General features: G+C 39.8%; 1 protein-coding gene across 7 annotated transcripts in view; it reads right to left on the minus strand.

Annotated features, from left to right (window-relative positions):
* Positions 1-23,930, minus strand: part of LRRK2 (leucine rich repeat kinase 2) — a 162,707-nt gene that overhangs the window by 14,350 nt on the left and 124,427 nt on the right. For 6 of the 7 annotated variants that reach the window (XR_012801632.1, XM_075599742.1, XM_075599741.1 and 3 more), the window contains 6 exons: positions 22,431-22,577; positions 14,432-14,532; positions 13,937-14,127; positions 11,372-11,532; positions 5,242-5,412; positions 1,186-1,286 (listed from right to left, as the gene is read on the minus strand). Coding sequence is in view for 6 of the 7 variants with exons in the window: in XM_075599742.1 (XP_075455857.1) it covers positions 1,186-1,286; positions 5,242-5,412; positions 11,372-11,532; positions 13,937-14,127; positions 14,432-14,532; positions 22,431-22,577 (872 nt within the window). In the remaining variant the exon portion in view is untranslated. Of the gene's footprint in view, positions 1-1,185; positions 1,287-5,241; positions 5,413-5,437; positions 7,329-11,371; positions 11,533-13,936; positions 14,128-14,431; positions 14,533-22,430; positions 22,578-23,930 lie in introns of those variants that run through there. The other variant, XM_075599746.1, reaches the window with a different exon arrangement.

A 23,930-nucleotide genomic window follows, 5' to 3' on the forward strand; every position in this document is an offset into this window, starting at 1 on the left:
GTAAAATATTTTATTAATAAAAAGCCTTCTTGTTAAGTTCAAGTGCAACAACACTTCACTATTGGCTTTTACATTGACATACACAATGTCTCATATTTACAAAGCAATACTACATCATAATATATCCTATAGCCCATTCACCGCTGTGTAAATATGGGCCTTTGTCCTTATGATGTCATGGCTCTGGTAGCACAGGCAATTAATAAAAGAAAATCTAAAATATTATGTAATAATAAAATTATTTGCATTTCTATCTTGTCATTTTGTCTGAACAGTATCTTTATGAAATTGGACATAGATACAGGCACACTACGCGCTCCTCTCCTATTCATCTCATCTCTGTCTCCTCCTCGCTGTCTCTCTATTCTCCCCTTCTTGCTCCTCTCCTTGAGGAGGTATTATGGGAGAGAGAGAGAAGAGAATAAAAGAGAGAGAAGAGAGAGAGGAGAGAGTTAGAGAGAGATAACAATTGGTGACAGGAACTTCACCCAAACTGGTCACTAACGGTGATTTTTACTCAACAAAAGACTGAGGTCTGTTTAGACTAAATCATTGTGCAATTTTGGTTTTAGTGTTAGCCTCAGTGGATAGATGGTCAGCAGAATTGCCAGTGAAGGTTACGACATTTTCTCTTGCAAGGGAAACGTACTGTAAATATATAAGGACATAATGAACACAGTTATATACATTGTAGCCTCTCCGTCTACTCTTGCAGAGTGCCAATATTAACACTCCACAATTATGAAGTGAACATTCTACATATGGGCTGTGATGTCAAGCTGATGCTGCTGTCATTGGCGTGGGGCCAACCAGTGAACAGGACAAATATCCAGGTCCTGTTTGGTTCATGAGCAAGTGCGCAACAATCCCAATACACCTCAATCCCATATAAATTGGCAAAAACTGCAGCTACATATAGTAGGGCCCATTGTGCAGCAACACTGGAATAGCCAGGTCCATTATAAAAAGCGCTCCTCTCACTTTTCAGAGGGAAAGTGGCAGTGTTGAGAGCAGAGCAGCCAGAAGCTACTCAGGTTCCCATTCTCATTTGGAGAATATGGCAGAAGGAGAAGCAAACACACGGAAACAAAGGGGGAGATGAAAGAGAGAGGATACAAACTTACAGTATGTCCCCTAGAACTTCCCAAAAACATTCTATTTATTGCACGTGTAGGGTAAAAATACCTTCGCAGATGTGGGACGTTCCTCTGGATTTTCTTTTAAACATTTTTTAATCAATATTTCAACCTCCGGCCATGGGGCACAATTGTATTCTTTGACTGGATCTATGAAACAATTAAAATAGGCTTACATTAGATGACATTTGTAATTATATGTACACAAATATAGACGAATGTATACAATATAGAACGGTACAGTATGGTGGAGGGTTTTTGTCACTTTTTTTTACCCACCATAACTTGTATAATGTACAATACAGAACAAACGCGTCTGGCCTGATCTTGTTATGAAACATTCAATTATGTAAACTAGTATTCTTTGAATATTCCTCATCATTAACATAAAAAGTGCTTCTATATTCCACAATGCTGCATAATGAGAAACAGCTTAGTATAAAGTAGGATATGATTAGAAAGTTAGGGGTGGCAGTGCTTCAAATTAAGTTGTGCAGAGTATTTTCTCTGCCAGACAATGAGTCTCATGTAATGTAATTCAAAGAATATTAAACTGACTCTTTATAAGTTGATGCCAAGATCCCAGACTCTTAATGAAAACCTCTAGTACATTACACAAGTTAAGAACTTCCCACAAAATCAACATACAAGTGCACTGTGATGCCATAACGATGTCATGTCTGCACGGTATAATGTCTAAGATTTCTAGGAAAGAGATAGAAATTAGGCGCCCTGTTCAGCTGAAGTCGGAGAGCTCATTATGGATTTATTTATATAGATCTTCATGGGGGATTCAAATAAGTAAAGTAACAATGGAGATGTTAAGCAGAAGGCACAATAATAAGCACAGACATGACTATTTCTATGGGGTAACTCAAGAAGTGAGTTCTGTCATTTTTTTTAAGCAAACACACAAAAAACCTGCAATTAACAAGTATCTCCATGTAGTGATTATAACATTAATAAGCATGGTGTTGAAATAGTTAATCGACTCTTTTCTCTTTATTTAAAGCTAGATGTTATATTGACGTTTCGATAAAAAAGTACCTTTTTCGTTGCAAAGAAAACACTGAGCACCATTACTGTTTGAGTAATCTTTGCAATCATTTGGTTGTCTGTATGTTTTTATACAGTTTATATAATAAGCTGCCATGCTAAAGCTACTCTTGACACCACAAGATGTGCTAAGGAGCTATAACAGAATTTGGTGTGGAACATACTAATCAGCGGTTGCACGAGACTTTTTTCCTATGGAGTAAACATGTTCTTGTGTGTTATTGAGCGTGTGCTCATTCAGTACACAGCCGTTGGACAGCAGAGAGATGCAAAGCACTGAACATAGCAGCACACAAAGGAAATCATGTTTACTACTATTAAAAATCAAAGTCTATTATTACTTGGTATTTGATTCATTTATTGATATTAGGGCATTTCTTGATATAGTAAACACACAGTTCACATTACTATTTGTCTTAAATTGGCAGTCTCTCCTATTACCAAAGTGTACTAGTGGCAGTGACATGTGTAAAGCATTAAATCTGGCTGATTGATGCTTTTTTTTTTTTTTTTTTTTTTAAACTAAAATTTGACACCTACTGTATAAGAATTTTTAAATAATTTTCAAGGTAGTATCTAAACATGGTGAGCAAAGATTCAGGAGAAATTTGGTTTCCTCTGACTATTATTCCCCTTTACATGAAACAACCTTGAAAACATAGGGCTCTCCCACTGGGGATAAATCAATCATTTGAGTGTGCTGCTGCCTGGAGTGCTACGGCGTGGGGTTTAGAGTCCTTCTCATCTACCGCCCCCCCTGGAGATGGGAAGGTATTTCTACAGGAAATTGCTGGCCTAGACCTGGAGCACCCCAGATGACTTATCTTGGGGAATTTCAATGCCTTGGGACGATGACAAACTCTCAATGTGGTCAAGAAGTCCTCCACACAATGAATGCTCTGGGTTTCACACAACTGGTTTGCTCTGCTACCCATAGAAGTGGACACACTCTTGATCTTGTTTTCAAGACCGGTTCAGAAATCTCTGACCTAACAATAGACCCAGTTGTCTGGTCAGACCACAACTCAATTTTGTTTACATTCACAGCCCCTCTCCCTCCCCCCAAAATAGGCCCTCTCCCCTCAACCTTGGATTGCCGTTTTAAACTTCAACCAGCTTCCCCCTTCATTTGTCTCTCTTCTGACGAATGATTTGGCGAAGCAACATCACACCACGCAGAGCAAAGTGAAATCTGCCAGTGCAAATATCACCAGCCGTAATAAGTGTATTCTTTTCATGTCACTTAATTTTATTGCATTTTCAAAATGACTCCTCTTTTTTTAAACAAATTGGTTGAAGCAATAAAACGAAGCGAATGTTCCCGGACATTTGAATTGAGTAAGATGTCTCGTTTGGGAAAATCTGAGCGTCAAACAGAAGTAATTTTACATTTTTAACACATGAAGAAAAATATATTTTACAGAAATAGTTGGGGCTCTCCCAAAGTGGCCTTTGCTTGTACTGTGCATGGCATATTGTTAAAGAAATGCATTGCTCTAGAAGAAAACGCATAACAATTTTAATCTTGTGTTTTTTTTCTTTTTTAAAACACAAAAATCTCTAGGAAAAAAAAAGCCCGGGACATACTTGAAAACGAGAGGTAACTCTCAATGTATTACTTCCTGGTAAAATATTTATAAATAATAATAAATAATAAATAAATAAATAATACAACAAAATGTAGATTTGCCAAAGTTTAAAAACAAATCTTTCTTTACCAAAGCGATCGCAGGTTGGGCTGCAGTTACAATTTCATTCCATTTCAAGAAGTAAAGAAGTGTTTGATTGACGAAAGGGAATTCCCACAGTCAGAACATGTACATACAGCACTGTAAAGTGTTTGTCAGAGCTAAAAGATAGCCCCCACCAAAAAGTCGGATCTCAATGAGAAAGCATATGTTAAGTAATCTTTGTAGCTGGAGTTCCTTTGTAGGTATCAATGAATAATATCAATAACACATATGAGTGTTAACACTCCTCAATCCCCTGTGAGAATATAGACATAAACACTGTATCACAGCGTAGAGAGCAACTGGCTAATCCCAATAAGCACGATCTTGTTGCGTGTTTACTCACAGTTAGTCACTTGAATGAAGAAAAGCAACCAAGGGGAGGAGGAGGGAGAAAGCAATGTCAGCCCCGCGACGCCAGACCGCGTTCACAGCTGTTTGGAGGATAGCAGGTAAGCAGTGATTCCTCTTCAATGAGACCCCAGTGGTCACAGGTACAGCTCCGGTTGGTGTTCCGTCTGCGTCCGCTGTCGCGTTATGAGAGCGTCGTCGTGATGACTGGAACTTCCGGGGAGAACCGCTGTGCGCCGCGTAGCCTTGCTCGAACTTGAGATCCCTGCTCCATTAGCAGGAAGCAAGGACCGGAACAGGAAATGAAGACATCAGGTGATCTCCAGCTCAGTGTGCATCCAGGTGCATGCTCAGTGGATGAAAGGACAGTGAAAAAAAGCCCGAAGCACAACTTGCCAAAAATCTGGTATAGACAAGAACCAAAATTAAAGATTTATTGAATTAAAACAAAACACAAACGATCCTGGCAGATCCTCTGACGCGTTTCACGCACAGGGCGCTTTGTCAAAGTGACAAAGCGCCCTGTGCGTGAAACGCGTCAGAGGATCTGCCAGGATCGTTTGTGTTTTGTTTTAATTCAATAAATCTTTAATTTTGGTTCTTGTCTATACCAGCTTTTTGGCAAGTTGTGCTTCGGGCTTTTTTTCACTGTCCCTTCATTTACATATAGCACTGTATACATGTGCTCTGAGGATATCTATGGAATCACCGCCTCCAAAGTTCCCTAAACATTGGAAAGCAAACATGCAAGTAGCTCCAGCAAACATGGATTGTCAGGCTTTCTCCATGCTGAGTTTATATGCACCCTTACCTCAACTACATTAGTTACAAAAAGAAGACCAGTGTTTCCACTGTATGGAAAGTGTGAGAGAGCAGAGTTCTGGCATTCGTACTATATCATGCGGTATGTTTCTTTACAGGTGTTGGTTTCACATGGTTTGGATGATTTGTGATACTATAAGGCTTACCAGGTAATTTGCCATGAATAGCCAACTCATCGAATTCATTTGGAAACTTCATGCCTTCAACCATTCGTGCTCCAGTGGTCAGAATGTCATAGAGGAGTAAACCAAATGAATAGACATCAGCTTTCTGATTGTAAATAACATTTCCTCTGGCAATCTCAGGGGCACGAAATCCTGAAATAAAACAGATATATTACATCAAATATGATACCAAAGTTGGCATTGCAACAATGAAATCTGACATTTACACTTTGAGATGGTGCAATCTTTACCCAGAATATATTTGAATACACTGAAATTGTTATAAACACATTAGTACAGGGATTGCAGCACATTAGCCAAAAAAAGATTACGGTCGTCTTATTTTGTCCTTTTAATAAAATTACTATACTGTAATACACGGTCTGAAAATGTAACGAGTGTACGTTTCTGAAACCTTATGGCAATAGGTTTGAGATAGATACCTTTTGTAGCAGACATGTTACAGTACAATTACATTGGTTTCGTTAACAAAAACTAAATTCTCCTGAGGGCAAAATATGACTTTTATTAAATCAGACCAATATGGTTTAATGGGCTCCCAACAACAGTTACTGTACAGGTAACACCTTGAGTATTGCCCTTAATTTAACTTCATACAATGCAAATAGAGAAAGAATCTCCTCCTGGTTAAAAAGAAAAGATCTAGTAGAAAGAACAAACTAAAAAATGTATTGCAAGTTGTCACATTCAGAAATCTCTTTATGTAACACTTAATACAGGACACAAAGCCTCAAGTTGTAACTAACTGTAATGGCTAGATATAAAATCTTAACACTGTGTTGCAGCTGAAAGTTTGGACACACGAGTGAGGCCGCGTCCACGTGAGCGCGACCAAGCGGTGCAAACAAAAGGCCGTTCCTCAACGAGGACCGACATAGTGCGCACGACGACGCGGCAGATTTTTCGCGCGACGGCTGGGTCACGTGAGCGGTTCACCCAGCTCCGTGACGTCATGGCCACGCGTCTCAACCTAGGCTAGAAATCGCTACTGCGGCAGGCGCACATGACGTCATGCGCATGCACACTGCATGGCCACAGCCTAAGGGTTGAGAGAGTAAAAAACAGTCTTGCAGGATACAGTATAAACAGAAATCACTTAAAGCAGCAAAATGAGAAAAATCATGTTTTTTTTAAATAAATCCGTTCTGTAGTATTAGTATACTTGTCTGAATTTTTTTTAACTCCTAATACTATATTTGTAGTTTACAGCCGCGGCCCCTTTTATTCTCCAACATCTCCGAATTTTTGGGGGGATTCTTTCCGATTGCCACGCACTTCACCACACTTCACCGCATTCATGCCGCATTCATACCGCATTCACGCTCATGCATTCAATATTATGAGCGCTAAAAAACCGGAACATATTCCGGAAAAAAAAAAATACTGCATCTGCCTGCGGTTATCAGAGTTGCGCCGATACGGCCGCATTAGGATAAAGGCGGCCGCCACTGTATAATACTATATTTGTAATGATTTTGAAATGTACTGATAATCCTTTGGTTGCTATAGCAACCATTTAGAAAGTCATATCCACTTCCTCTTTTGAAACAGGCTCATACACACACACCTTTTTTTAGCTCTGCCCTTTGGCAGAAAAGTATCACAAACAGATCTGTTGCTGTGTTCTAGGCAGATAACAAAAATGATAAAGGGGAGTGCTTGTGTTGGCTTAATTGAACACAATAAAAGTGCAGGAAGGGAAATTCCTCGGGTATACGTGGAAGGAAAAGAACACTAAGCGACCAACACTAAACGGAAGATGATAAAGTAAATGGAACTAATGATACCAGTGTGACAGGTTAAATAAGCCGTTCTCACCTTTATGGAAAATAATTCAGCCTGTCACACTGGTACACATGTCACTTGTGGTCTGTGGTCTTCTCTCAGGTCTACATATCACACTAGTGAATATATATGCGCCCATGAGGGACAAATTGTTTTTTTAAGGGAAACACTGAAGTCTATGGGAGATAACCGAGAAGAGGTACTTATCTTAGGAGTTCCGGACCCTGATGTAGATTAGTCCACACATCCAGGGCAGTCCCACTCTGCAATGATATATAGTGTAGCAAAGAAATTTAGATTGCTAATCTAATCGCCTGTTGGACGCCTGGCATTCCTCACATAAAGGGCAGAGAGATTATTCTTTTATTCGCCCCCACACGACTCGTATTCCAGAATCGATAATATATTTGTAACCCCAAATATTTTGGAAGTATTGGTTCACTCAGATATAGGGCCCATCACGTTGTCGGGCCATGTCCAGTGGCAATTATGTTTGACCCACCATTCGCCAAGATCGATCATTTCATTGGAGAATGAGCGATTCTTTACTAAATTGCCCAGAGATTAGTACACAAATTGGAGACTCACTTAAAAATTATTTTCGGACCAACAATGGGTCTGTAGAATCAACAGCAATTTTATGGGAGGCACACAAGGGCATGATCAGAGGACAGCTATCTCAATAGCGTCATACAGATAGAGAATAAAAATGGAAAAACAAAAATATTTAACTGAAAAAATTATAAAGTTGGAAAGTTCACATAAAAAAAACCCATCAAGGAAAATGTATAACATTGTGAGTCAGGCTAGGGAGGAACTCAAGAGGCTACAACTGGAGGATGTAGAGAAGGCCCTTAAGTAGATTAAGCAGATGTATTATGAGAAGGGAGATAAGGCGGATCGCTTAATGGCAAACAAACTTAGAAGGATCAGGTCGAGGGCCTCAGTTCCCGCTATTAGGATAAAAGGTGGAGGAGTGACTTACAACCCCTCGAGGAATGCAGAGGAATTTGCTACATTTTATACGGAACTTTATGACCTAGATAATTCAACCCCGAATGTTAAAACCCCGTGCGTGGCACAGATTCAGGATTATTTGAGAGATTGCAACCTCCCTAAATTGACGGAGGAAGATCATAATATTTTAAACGCAAAAATAACCCAGGTAGAGCGGGCAGCTCATTGAAACCATTGAAGGCACCGGGCCCAGATTGTTTTTCAAATCTGTATGATAGGAATACTAGGGCATTGTCTGTTGGATCTATTTAATGATTTTCTCAGCGGAAAACAAATCCCCCCACAAATGACAAAGGCGAATATAGTGGTGATCCCTAAAGAAGGAAAGGACCCTTTATGCTGTGGTAGCTACAGGCCAATCTCACTGCTTAATACAGGTCTGAAAATCTATTGTAAAATTTTGGCCAACATGTTGAATCCAATACTTCCTAGACTAATTCACTATGATCAGGTGGGATTTGTGAGCAACGTCAGGCGTCGGATAACACAAGAAAAATTATCAATGTTATTAATCAGACAAAAGTCTAAACTGAAAGCTATGTTGTTGAGCCTAGATGCGGAGAAGGCGTTTGATAGGATAAAACACTAGAGGCATTTGGATTTTCCATTTTTTTTTACAGGGTGTTTGTGTCCTCTATCAGTCGCCAACAGCCACCCTGAAGATTCCAGATGTTGAGGGGAATCTGATAACAATCAAGAATGAGACCAGACAAGGGTGCCCCTTTCTCCCCTTCTTTTCACCTTGACAATTGAACCTCTCGCGGCCACTAACAGAGCCTCCCCAAACATACAAGGGATTAAAATAAAAGATGAGTGCTATAAAATATCGTTGTTTGCAGATGATGATATTTTTACCATATCTAATCCATTGACATCTCTCCCAAACCTACAATTCACCCTTTGGGGATCTGGTGAGCTGACTGCATATAAAGTTAATATGGGAAAGTCAGAGGCTCTAAATTTGACACCAACTGAAAAAGGAGGTCGGGGTTCTTAAACAACACTTTGACTTTAAATGGAAAAATACCCATTTGAAATATCTGGGGATTTACCTTACCAGAGATTATAATGTATTATAATTACACTGACCTTTTCTCAAAGATAAAAAAACAAAAAAGGAGATTTACAAGCCTGGAATTCTTATTGTATTTCCTGGATAGGGCGTATAACTGCAATCAAGATGAAAATTCTCCCTAGACTTCTGTATTATTTTCATACATTACCAATATCTATTCCACATTCAAATATAAAAAAAACGCAATCAAATTATGCAATTTATTTGGAAACACAAACAGCCGAGAGTAGCCAGGTCAATTATGTTGGACGCTAAGGAAGGAGGTGGTATAGCAGTTCCAAATATTTTAAAACATTATATAGCCTCTCATATTAAACAAATGGTTTATTGGCACTCTCCGAGGGGGGTCTATGCCTGGGTGGATTTGGAGAGCTCACATAAAGCCCCAGTCGGACTGTCGTCTTTATTATGGTTAGGCTCGGGGAGACAACCTGAGCAGGGAGTAATTGGATTTACTCTGAAAATTTGGCAGATGGCAAAAAAGAAGTATAAGGTTATGTCGGCTCCTCCTAGGCTCGTGCCTCTGTTTGGTAATCCAGGGTTTACCCCTGGTTTTCTGGATCAGGGTTTTGAAAATTGGAGACAGAGGGATTCTGGAGGTGGGAGATTTGTTAAAAAAAGACAAGCTAATGTCGTTTGAGGAACTGATGAGAAAGTATGGCCTGCCCCAAACTGAGCTGTTTAGGTATATACAGGTTCGACACTGTGTGCCAGGGTTTTTGTATGATTAAGAATTTCCTAGATATACATGATTCGAAGATTTATGTAAAACAAAAAAATACCAAAGAGGTCTGATATCATCTTTGTACCAGGGTTTAATCTCAAAAAAAGGATACCCTGGCCCATAAATATATGGACCAGTGGGCTCTGGACTTCCAGACTGAAATAACAAGGGAAGACTGGGAAGATATATGGGAGAATGTGGGTAAAACCTCTGTACTGTATGTACGGTAACAAAAGAGAATATATATAAAATGTTGTTACGTTGATACTATACCCCCAAAAGATTAAAGCAGATGTTTCCAGGGACCTCTGATAGATGTTGGAGGGGATGTGGACAGATAGAAGACCTGGCATATATCTGGTGGTTCTCTCCAGTAATGCAGACATACTGGAGGACAGTTCTGAAACTACTGTAGTAAAGGATGTGACGAATATCAAGATTCCGCTAGATCCAATTTTAATTATTCTGGCTCATCCCATGGAAGATGTGAACCACCATACACTAAAATTGATTCTGCATATCATAACGGCAGCTAGGTGTGACGTGGCAGCGGCGTGGAAAAAGACACTCCCACCCTCTGGAAGAGAGGTTATTAGAAGGGTCAATAATGTTCAATTAATGGAGAAAATCACCTCATTTCTGAATCATACCACAAGGTAGTATGATAGGGTCTGGGGCCCCTGGGATGTAGGGTAGAGGTGTGATCCCGGAGGGAGAGTGAGGATGGGAACGCCAAGTGTAAAATAGGGTGTTTATCGAATATCAAACATCAAGTGTTGTATGATATATAATGTGACAGTTGTTGTTTGTAAGAAATTTGATACAAAATGGTTATACCCCCCCCGTCCCTTTTTTCCTTTTTGTATCCCTTCCATTTACTGTTTGCCTTCCACGTTTACCCTAAGTGTTTCAAACAGCAGACTGTCTATTGTTCAAGCTTTCAGAGTAATAATGTGTTACACTTAGTAATACAATATTACATATAAGGTGCAGCATTTCACAGACTGCAGCACAAAGTCAGAAGGCAGCCATTATGTTAGGCCCACAATAAGGATTTTTTTCACATTTATAGCAGAAGCACCAATAAATTGCTGGTTTAGGTAAGAATGTAGAATACATTACCACATGCTTTATATATAAGAATAAGGCGGAAAAGTTGGGGGGCAGAGGAGAAATGTAGTACTGCTGTTTAAAGAGTGTGTCAACGTCTTACACAGCATCCAAATCGTAACAATTAGTGTGTCAGAATTTGTAATCTAAACAGTGACTCATTTGCATCTCATAACTAGAATCAGTATAATTGCATTTTAAACAATGCGTGTGATGCTTATATACCATAAAAATACATTTGAAAAAAGTAGTAAAAAAAAATCAGCTCTTCATATTATGTTGAATAATAGAACTGCTGGCTAAGCAGTATTTATTTTACCAAGTCAAGTTTTTTGTTATTCACAACATGCCTTAAATTCTGCTAGGTTAAAACTTCTTACCAGGAGTGCCTTCCGAAGTTTTAATACCCATTCGGCAACAGTACTGAGCGATGCCATAGTCTGCAATCTTAGCAATAACTGCTGAATTTGGGTATACTGTGAATAGCAGGACATTGTGAGGCTTCAAATCCCGGTAGATGATCATCGCTGAGTGAAGATACCTTTGTGGGGGGGAAACAAAAATGATAAATGAAAAATATATATTATATTATATATATATATATATATATATATACACATACACACACACACACACACACACACACACAATTTTACCTTCATCTTATTCTCTTTCCAATATGATGTATGTTTAAAAAAATATATATATATATATATATATATATATATATATATATATATATATATATATATATATATTTGAGGTTTTGTTCTAGAACATCACTGCGTGTGGGATAATGTAAGATAATAGTTATGTGTTTGCTAAATGGTCATGCAGTTAAAGAGCCAAGGATAGCATTGGATTGTAGCAACCAATGCTTTTTCTTGACAATTTGTGCTCCATACTATTGCATAATATTCATGGACCACACTGGGCAGTTTTGAAAGAAAGTGAACAAGATGTGGTTGTATAAGCTTACACATGCCTCCTTGAATGAGATTTGACTTGCACTGAAAACACATTTACTTTAAGCTCGGACAAGCTCTTAGACAGACGTACAGAGGGGAAATTATCATGTAGAAGAATCCCAGATGATTTAATGGTAATGCAGCCATGGGGGCTATAAAACAGCTGCTATGATAGCCAAGTAATTAAGAAATATAGCTGTAGAGATTAAAATTAAAAACCGTATCCCCATACTGTAGTAGCTGCAGGATGGATAACCAACTTAATTGCATCCATGGCTCCAATCAGGTTCACTGGATTCTATCAGCAGTAAACACATGGTGTAGTTATTAGTTCACATTGTCATTTCAGTTTAAGGGTTCCCTAAGGACCCCTTAGCTAAAGTTGATATTGCATAATTTCTGAACTCCTGACTCAGCGATTTTCAGCCAGGGTTTCTAAACTGCGACTTGAGGACATCCTGGTTGTGTTGCAATAAACTGCACTTGTTGGGCAAATTACAGTGCCGCAATTCCTTGGACATTTGGTGTAGCATTGAAACCTTTCACTGAACATAAAATATAGATATTTATATGTAAGGCTTCGAGGGCTTTTTAGAATCCCTATTGCTTTAATAAACCATACATGTAGCTGTTATAAATGTACACTTTGCACTTCTAATTTAGTTCATTTGAAAGGTTTATATATTGAAACCTACTGATTTACCCATGTTATTCATTATTTGGAGGTTTACAATTCTTTAACCAAAGCTGTGATGAAAAGCTGATACTGCGGCAGACATATGGATATATAGGGCTCCATTGTAAAGAGGTTAAGAAGCAAAAGGTGGCACTGTGCTCATTTGCATATTGTTATTTCCTGGAATCCCTAGCTGCTGTGGAGGCATTGTATGCTAGGAGATAATGGTGAAAAGCAGGAGTGTAGACTTGTCTGAGACATGTAAATGTGCTCACAAGTAATATTTGTATTTGCTGTACACTGTATGGTGGAGGTTTTTTTGCACTTTGTCCTCATGTTCTTCCGCATTTGCTATGATCAATAAAATAAGAGGCGCAAGAGAATATTTTTTATGCGAATTAACAAATCTGTGAAACGCATCAAAAGCATATGCCTAAAAGAACGATATGTTAATTATGAACAATATTGCATATACTTAATGTTGCGAAAAATATTCATCCTGTTGAAAAGCACTAAAGCCTAGATTCACCAAGCTTCAACGTGACATTAGCTGAAACAGGAAATGGACATCATTTAAGTGTTGGTGGAACTCCTATACAGCCACTGGCTTTCGAAGAAAGAGAGGGAGACAGAAAGAAAGCGTGAGAAAAGGGGGATAAAGGAGAGAGGGGGGGCAGGAGAGAGTGAAAGAGAGTGAAAGATTTACCAATTTTGAGAAGGTCCATTGACTTATATACCTCCAAATAGAGAGGGGGAGAAAGGGAAGGGGGAGAAATGAGGTGCGACAGGAGAAGCGATGAGAAAGGGAAAGGAGGAGACAGACAGACGAGGTGGGGGGGTGAATAATGGGAAATATGCAATTTAAAAATTGAAATTATTTGAATATATTTTACTTATTTAAATTTTATAATCCCAGGTATGTCCAGTGTGTTCACATCTATGTCCCCATATGGTGTATAGGTTAATCTAGTTGGATAGATGGACCTTCTTTCTCTTTTTGTTTTTTTAGATATTTTGATAGAGACCACCTTGTGTCCCATGCTGACCTCCCCTATCAAAATCATGATTTACTTTAGAAATTCCAAATGGCAACTTGGAAGAACTAGATTCATAGGCAGCCATGTTGCTAGCTACATTCACTGGCCTGTGGGAAACAAGATAACGGAAACAAGATAACACACATTCATTATAAATGTACAGCTATTCTAAAAGTTAAGCTAAGACAATAATACAAAAAAATCTAATGGACCACAGTAAGTGAAATCATTAATGGCCAATTTACAACACTGAAGAAACTGTACCTCAACCCATCAGCAACATGTAGAGCAATCCTGTGCTGAAGACTTCGGGCTAGGCTGGCACTGTCTTGCTGAAGCAGATGATCCAGAGAACCTTTAGGGGCTAGTTCCATTACCAACATCCTTGGGCGAACTCCAGCTGCTAACAAACATACTAAGCTAGGATGATGGAGGTGGCTAAGGACTGTAAGTTCCTGCAAAGAACAATAAAGTACAATTGTGATTTTTTTGATTGGGCAAGTAGTGAAAATATACACTTTTATTCATTCATATGTCTGGACATAAAAATCATTACGTGCTATGCTCCTAAATTCTATTCATTCAAAACCTACACACATTCTTCCACACAGGAATATAGCTTCTGGGAATAATACACTTCTGTCTCAGTCATCTGTGTTGTAAAGAAGAAATCGGTTCAAAGTCTTAAGTATTCCACCAACACTGTATTAATGAACACTTCATTTTATCATTTCAAATAATAGGGGTCACTTTCCTTACCTGTCTTAAAAGCCTGGGTGAAGTGTGCTTGTTGAAAATTTTCACTGCTACGTCCTCCCCTTTATAGGATGCTCGATAAACTGATCCAAAGCCCCCATCACCTAAAGTAAATAAAGGTGTTAAGAACTGCAAAATAAAAAGCACATACACTAACCTGTATGATCGCATTCACTGCAGAAAATAAATACATTGTTTCTGTGAATTAATATATATTGTTTGATATGTTCAGCACCCGAGTAGCATGCAATGCATTGTAAATACAGCTACACTCCGTTATAGTGCGGTCCTCGGGGGCCACCCGATCCGACCGCGCTATAACTGGAGTCGTGCTAATTTTTTTTTAAATGGCCGCCACGTTCCCTGATCAGGAGGAGGGGGAGAGGGGGAGGGAGGTTAAGTGAGGCGCCGGCAGCCCTACATGGCCCCTAGCAGACACTGTAGTTCTCCTAGCATTCTCCGCTCTCCCCTCAGCAGCTCCGCACCAGCCAACCATCCTCCAGCCACGCACCGATAACCCCCACCTATTCCCCCCCCAGCCTCGCACTGATCCCCGCAACCGCCCACCCCCCCAGCCTCGCGCCAAACCCCCAGCCTCGTATGTTCCTCCCCCCCCAGCAGCCCTACGATGCCCCCAAAGGTGGGCTGTGACACCAAAGGTAGGGGGGCTGTGTGTGGCGTGTGGTGTATGTGCTGTGAGTGTGTGCAGTGTGCTGTGAGTGTGTGCAGTGTGCTGTGAGTATGTGCAGTGAGTGTATGCAGTGTGCTGTGAGTGTATGGAGTGTACAGTGAGTGTATACAGTGTGTGCAGTGTGCTGTGAGTGTGCTGTGTGCTGGTGCTGTGTGTGCAGTGTGCGCAATGTGCTGTGATTATATGCAGTGTGCAGTGAGTGTATGCAGTGTGCTGAGTGTGTGCAGTGTGCTGTGAGTGTGTGCAGTGAGTGTATGCAATGTGCTGTGTGTGCAGTGTCCTGTGAGTGTGTGCAGTGTGTGCTGGTGCTGTGAGTGCGTGCAGTGTGTGCTGGTGCTGTGAGTGTATGCAGTGTGTGTATGCAGTGTGCAAAAAAAATATTAATATTTTTTTTTAATTCGTGGTCCATGCTCAAACCGCATTATAAGCGGATCCGCGTTATAGCAGATCGCGCTATAACGGGGTTGAGCTGTAGTAGTCTTTAGCATTAACAAAAACATCAATATAATAATTGTTTTTATTGTTATAAGACTTCAAGCAACAAAACTTTGAATGTATTATTTTTTTGTACTAACTAAACCAGCTGTCCCCTGGGGCAGATCGGTGCTCAATTTACCACCAGGAGTCACTTTTCCCCCATAGCTATGAGAAACTGCAGTTCCACTTCAGCTAAACCAGGGGTATCTCAGTGGAGATAGCCAAGGATATGCTAAAGCAGAACAAGGTGCTATGTTAAGATTAAAAAATAAATGTGTGTACACACACACACACACACACACACACACACACACACACACACACACACACACACACATACACATATATATATATATATATATATAAAGAAAAGAGAGCGCAACATGAAATTTATTGGGGAAGGGAGAGGATGAGCAAGAGGATCAAGCACACTTACAAAAAATCTAATTAAAACAAGCGTTTGTGCATCATATCACCGCCAACGATGTAGGAGGACTGTCCCAGGACTGTATCAAAGCTCCTCCAGATTCGAATCGCCCATCGCAAGATAGGGAATGCCCTTGATATAGGTGGATCCCTTCACAGCTACTAGCCAAGAGAATAAACGCAGCACGATGCGGCCACCATTACGACACGATCGTGGCTGGATCGTGCCACGTTTATTCTCCTGGCTGGTAGCTGTGAAGGGATCCACCTATATCAAGGTGATATAATTTTTGACCGGCCGGTCTCCACATATCTCTCAGGAGTTGAAAATCTTTTTCTCTCCTGAGCAGCATTTTTTTGTTCTTATCACATATTTAGGACTATAGTATTGCTTTGACATCTTGTACCTTTACAGCTGCAGGGACCCTATTGGGATTGTTTTAACTTTGTATCTTTTTTGTTTTCCATGTCCATAAATAAACATTTTCTTTATTATAATTCTTGCTAGAGTGCTGTTGGTGGGACTTTCCTTTTTATCTCTCTTTCAGACACACATATATATACACACACACACACACACACACACACACACACACACACACACACACACACACACACACACACACACACACACACACAGTTTTAGCAGGAAATAATAAATTGAGAGTTACCTCTCTCGCTTTCAAGTATGTACTGGGCACCGAATTATGTTGATAATACATGGTTACATAAAATGAACAGAGCTAATAAATTCAATTAACAGACATTTCATGGACAGTTAGATAATATACGATTATAGGCCTATGTAACAGATAGAGACATGATTAAAATGTGAGACATCTGAAGTCTTGATATTACTTAAACAGGAGGCGGCTTTGAGAGTCTCCGGTAGGTTGTTCCAGTCATAAATGTACAAGGTAAGAGGAGGAGCGATCTGATTCCTTTTTTCAACTTGGGGCCATGAAGTATCTTTTAGAGTCAGATCTCAGGGGATAAGTGCTGCGTGTGGTAGTGGTGAGGAGTTTTTTCACATCGGTGGGTAGCTTGCCCAGAAAGTATTTGAATGCAAGACAGGAAAAAATGTACTTTGCATCTCGACTCAAGGGATAGCCAATCTAGTTATTTGAGCATTACACAGTGATCTGTGTTGTGGTTACATTGTACGACAAAGCGGCATATTGAGTTGTAGAGGGTGTCTAGTTTGTCAAGGTGAGTTTGGGGTGCTGTACCGTGTATTATGTCCCCAGTGTCTATTATTGGCATTAGCATCTGTTATGTGATTCACTTTCTGACCAGCGGGCTTAGGGAGGATTTGTTTCTATAAAGTACACTTAGCTTGGCATAGGTTTTGGATGGCAGGGTATTAATGTGCAATCCAAATGTTAAATGGGGGTCAAACCATATGCCCAAGTATTTTAATCAAGTGACATAGGCTAGGGTGGCACTTAGAGTAGCTCTGTCGTATGACGCTTTAGAAATTTAGCCTTAGTCTCAAATACCATCGTTACTACAGATTAGTCCATGTTTAAAAATATTTTTTTGGGGGAAATCCAGAATTCAAGTCTTGAAAAATTAGATTGGAGTACATGTCCAAGGTCAGTGAGGCTAAGGCTGTGTGGATATAAGATTGTGTCATCCACATACATGTGCATCAAAGCTGCCTTACAAGATGTAAATAGATCATTAATGAAGCCTGAAAAGAGTAGGTGCCCCAGAGCGAAGCCTTGCGGAATCCCACAGTTGCCACCCATGGGGTTGGTTTTTGAGCCAAACATACACATATTGGGATCTTCCCGATCGGTAGGAGTGAAACCATTTTAAAGCATGTTCCCCTATTTGAGGGCACTGAAGCTTGTTTAACAGGATAACAAACAACAGTATCAAAAGCCTTTGCAAAATCTAAAAATATTGCACCAGTTACTGTAGTTGTCCCAGTTGCTTTCCCCACTGGATCTCGTTGTAAACTTTTAAGATGTTAGTTATCATGCAGTGGTTTGGGTGAAAGACAGTTTGGAGTTGCCTTAGGAAATTTGTCTTTTAAACCGCTTTATTGGGAGTCAACACATTTTTTCAATAATTTTGGATAGTATTGGGAGAAGAGATTGGTCTGTAGTTTGAGAATGTTTTTGTTCCCACTTTTGAAGATTGGGACAACTCTGGCAGTTTTCAAGGTCTGTGGGATATGTAAAGTGATGAGTACACTAGACAGTGTGCTCGAAAAAGAATTCACTTCAATGCACACCACTAGTATTATAAAATATAACTTTGAATAAGTATTTACATAAAACATATATTACCGAATGTAAGTGTAACATTAATTAAAAAATCAATATACCAATTGCATTTTCGAATTACTGTTACACTTACATTCGATAATATATGTTTTATGTAAATACTTATTAAAAGTTATATTTTATAATACTAGTGGTGTGCATTGAAGTGAATTTTTTTCGAGCACACTATCTAGTGTACTCATCACTTTACTGATTCACTTTTAATTCACAGTTTGCACCCACATTACTATTACTATCATGGATTATTTCATTTATTAGTATTGCCTCAAGTTGATCACGCCCTATCACCACTCCCTTTTCCCTCTGTGGGATATAACCTGAAGACACCGAGTTGTAGGAACTTTGATTGCACTAGATTAGGTTCACATAGGTTGTTTAGTTTTAATCTTAGGAGAGCCTGTATAATCTCTTCAAATACTGGGCCAAATTGAACATTTTGAGCAGTGTTGGGAAGGGGTGGGGCTGTACGGGTTGAGACTCACAGGTTAAGATTTATGTTAGCTAGGATTGCAGTTTGAAAGTAGGGAAGTAGCACACCCCACAAAGTATTCATTGAATGCGTTTGCAATGTCACTGCGATTTGTCAAAGTACAATAGTATCATTATTTATATTAGATGGTTATTGATGGCTAGAAATCTGGAATATATTGGTGATGATCGTCCAGAAGTTTGATGGTTTTGATAAATTTTGGTAAAGATTATCAGAGTAATATTGGATTTTTGCTAGTCTTGTTTGCCTTGTGCATGTATTCCGCAGGCATCTGTAGTTATTAAGATCCTTGGTAGTGCAGGTTTTCCACAAGGCCAGAGTTGGCTTGTATTCTTGTGAAGTTGGTGCAGGGGCTCTTGCGGGGCCTCTTACCTGCATGGCAACTCAATGCCATTTGACGTAGTGGCGCTATGATTACGGGACGCTGTAAAAGATGCCGGGAGATGCCGCCGGACCAGGTTAGAGATACTTACAGAGGCTCCACGCTCTCCCCCAACAATCAGTTTAATTGTAGTGGGGACAAGCACCGAGTCTCTGTAAGCGCAGGGCTAAGTGCAGGGGCACTCATGGAACCACCATCAAGCCGGCCCTGAACAAGACATACTTACAATGGTAAAGCGCAATAAAGTCGGTTGTAACCCATGGAAGGTGGGTCCCCTATACTCTTATTCTGTGTAGTGGGGCATGTGTATGAGAGTATTAAGAACTTTGTTTGGAAATAAACTAGCGCAGAATCGGGTCAGGTATCAGATTGATTCTATACCAAGGGCAGGTTGTAAGATCAGTCACAAATGATTGTGGGTTAAAGTTTCTAAATGTTCTAGTGATCTAAATGTTCTAGTGAGTATACCTTTAGGGCTTGATTTGGGTGTTATTATTTTCTTTACACAGTACATTATTGCACGGTCACTGAAAATATCAGGTAGGATACCAGAGGATTGAATTCTGTTGGGACAAGAGGATAGGATCCAAGATAGCAAGGAATGGTTGCCAGTTTTTAGGTTTGTCCGTGTGGTTTGGGAAAGACGTTCAGTAACATTTTGTGACTTGAATTGTGTCCAGATTTTGTTGTTTTTAGGGTCGTCAATTGAGGTTGAAATCCCCAAATACTAACAGCTCACTCTTCCCATATAGAGAGGAAATTTTACCAAGAGAGTGAGTGAAATCATCCAGGGATTGTAGTGGAGCTTAAGGGGGGGCAGTCGATGCCAGCAATAACAATAGGCTCAGTGACGGGGAGACACATTTTACTAACTAGGATGTCAAAAGAGGATGGGTCTGGGGGGGCAGTTTGCAATGTAAATAATAAATTAAAAACATACATACATGGCCACCAACGACCATGTTGGTTTAGTGTTCTATACCAGACTAAGGGGGTAATTCTTTATTGTCCGAAGCAGCTGTTCGTGCATTTTTCGTGCCCTACCACATGCAGTACCTATCACCTGAGATCAGACTCCAAAAGACTATTCATGGTCCCAAGGCTCAACAAAGTATCCGGACGTTCCTCCTTCTCCTTCCGTGCACCCCAAAACTGGAACAACCTACCAGAGACTCTCATACCCACCACCAGCTTAAGTTCTTTAAAATCTAAGGCTGTCTCACACTTTAATCTGGTCTGTAACTGTTTCATACGCTCATAATATATATTTTCTTTAACTGTGCATGCAATGTCTTGTATATAATGTATACCTTGTTCATTTATGTAACTGTATTTGTAACCATGTATTATTTTGTTTTACTCTGTGCCCAGGACATACTTGAAAACGAGAGGTAACTCTCAATGTATTACTTCCTGGTAAAATATTTTATAAATAAATAAATAAATAAATTTTCTACAGGTTTGCGCTCTTTTCTTTATTTCTACCTTAAGGAATGCATAATTCTCTTGCAGCTTGTCTCTAATGTGGTGATCTTCTCCCCACAACTTGAACAAAAGACAACCCAAGAGAGACAGAGCACCCCAAGGCAAGTATAAAATCGTATTTATATAGAAAAAGCAAATTTCCCCACGTATTATATAGTAAGTGATAGTGTTTTCATACTGGCGATTCCGGATGCTGATACTGGGTAATCTCATATATGTGGAGCAGTCTACCCTTAGCTGCATGGCTTTCCCAGTTACCACAGTCTGTACTAATTGTCAAAAGAGCGGAAGTAACGTCTCCCAAAGCTCAACAAAATGGTTCACGTGGTGCGCTCTGTCTCTCTTTGGTTGTCTCTTGACTTCAATGGGAATTTCCAACTGAAAATAGCCCAAACGGCCACATTGGACAAAATAGAATATGTCCCCAAGTGTCACTAGTTTTTAATAAGTCTCACTTATTTAGCATTCGTCTCACTTATTAGTGTTCTCAAAGGTAAGCAATGGAATCTCACTCCCCAAAGTCTGCAGTTTTATGTTAAAATATCATATTTTGGTCCAGAACATCCACCTACTGAGCAAAGTTCCTGGAGGTTGACATTTTGAAAGATTCACTGGAAACATTAAACGAACAGTTTAATTATGAGCCTTCATCCCTATTATCAGATCTGGCTGCATAATTGTCTGATGGTTTGTAACTCTGGAAGATAATTTTAGGAAGTCTAAGCAGTTTGCATATAAAATGAAACCCTGTAGATGTCACAGTGAACATGTCAGCAGTCTCAGCATACTTCCTTAGTGCCAAACATGGTGTAGTTATTTAAGTGGCATGTTTATTAGGAGAAAAATAGCTTTTCCATCATAGCAAAATAAGAATCAATATTCAGTAAATATAATAAGTAAGTAAGTGAATTCAGTGATTCCATGAGGAAAAGTGTGAGAAGTGTGTGCAAACATACTTATAATTTGTCCTTGAAATTTGGTTTGTGGCATTTTTCTTGTGTAGATAGGATGGGAAAAGGTAGCCGTTAACTGCGGATTGATCACAGGAGTTGTCAAAAACATTCAACTGGATATTACGATCTTGATCTAGAAAGAACCATACATTTATTTTTCTACCATTTGTCTGCATCTATTTAGCCCAGGCTGTGCTGAAAAAGCTGTGTAATACAGCAGCCATAAACTTAGACGGATCCATGGCAAAATGGATAAGAAGTAAAAAGAGTGGCACACTGTGCTGATTTGCATGTCATTACCCAGAATCCCTGGCTGCAGTGGAAGCACCGTTTGCTAAGGGATAATGGGGAAAGACAAAGTTACAGACCTGTCTTAGACATGCAAATACACCACAAGTGGTCTTTTTATTTACTGTACAAAATTAGAGTGAAATCCCACTATGATTAAGCCTATCTCCCCAACGATAAACAATCTGGGCCATATGTACTATTACTAATATTCAACCATGAGAAACCTTCTGGAGCTGGAAAACACTATACAGCCCATTCAAGTGAATGCGCCATAAAGGGTCTTCCTGCGCCAGAAGGGGTGCTATGGCAGATGACTGCTTAGTAAATATCGGCCTTTATGTTTATGAACAATTTGTAAAGATTAACTGATATTCTTCTCTTTTCTGGTCTTGGATTCGATGGATATTTCTGGTGGCTAATGAGGAGTCGAAAATCTACCAATTACGACAGCCAGATTTCTGGATTTCCATTACAGTTATTTAGTAATATTCAAAGCATTTAGTAAAAACCCACCAAGTAAAAATTCAGGCGACTCGTCAAATTCCAACTCCTCATTGTTCAACATGATATTTCTAGGTAGATCAGCCAACACAAGGTCAGGAGCAATCTGAGAGATAGGAATGGTTGATTTGGGATCTTCAGGATTTACCAACAAGTCTCCTATTTCAGTAAAATGGGAAAGGGAATGATAAATGGTTACAAGCAGACTATACAGTGCGTTACCACAAAATTATTTGGGTAGGGTTTTAAAATAAAAGTAACAAGTGTAGGGATGATCTGACAATAGGTACATATGTGTCATGTATTATCTCAATCAATAGTGTTCTCCTTGCAATACAGCATTTGTACGTAAAATACACACGCTCCAGAAAGATATCCTGGGCAGGTTTTATTCAAGAGCATAAAAGGACATACATTAAAAAACAAATACAGGCATACCCCGCTTTAACATACGCAACGGGACCGGAGCATGTATGTAAAGCGAAAATGTACTTAAAGTGAAGCACTGCCTTTTCCCCCCTTTACAATGCATGTACTGTACTGCAAACATCATATACATGCATAACTGATGTAAATAATGCATTTGTAACCAAAATAAATACAGTAGGCTTTATTGAAATAAAATCTTTAATGTCAGCTGATTTTTCTTATAAGTGCTGACAGATACAGCATGGATGAACGGAAAATTATTTTAAAAATATGTGGGAAGGATGAAGGAGGGGGCATATCTTCTACTGTACAGTATTTTTACTGAAAGGGCATGAAAGTGCGGTGCATTTATTTGACTGACTGATATATTTTTGGGACTTTGATTTGTGACTTTGGTGAAAACAATACAGTACAATACTGTACAGTACAGTGTTTTACAATGCTGTCCTTCCTTAGGCCGCGCTTATAGTGCCCGCGACCGGCGACGTGACGTCACCATCCCCGCTAGCGAAAGTTATATTTCGCTTTGCGGTGGCGTCGCGGGCTCCCGGGCATCTGATTTGTTTAGGGGCTGTCACGAGGCGACAGCCCTTGAAAAATCAAATATTCTCGGCATCCAAAATCCGCTCCGTCGCATTGCCGCTGTCGCGCTTACTATACGCGCACGCGGCGGCGGCAATGTGTTTGTTTTTGGGCGGCATCGCCAGCACTATACACACGGCCTTACTCGGGTCCTTGATCAGCTTGGCTTACACGCACGCACTCCCTCAGTCACGCAATCTCTCACGTACTCCCTCAGTCACCCACGCACTCTCACTCAGTCATGCACGCACTCTCACTCAGTCACACACACACACACACACTCAGTCACACACACACACTCAGTCACACACACTCATTCAGTCACACACACATTCATTCAGTCACACACACTCATTCAGTCACACACACTCATTCAGTCACACACACTCATTCAGTCACACACACACAGTCACACACACACACTCGGTCACACACAAGCACAGAATGCAGTAGAAGAGCACCTCCTCCCCCGTAGCCCGTAGTTCACATGCAAAGTTCTGC

Source organism: Ascaphus truei, chromosome 5 (assembly GCF_040206685.1).
Source record: "Ascaphus truei isolate aAscTru1 chromosome 5, aAscTru1.hap1, whole genome shotgun sequence".
NCBI lineage: Eukaryota > Metazoa > Chordata > Amphibia > Anura > Ascaphidae > Ascaphus > Ascaphus truei.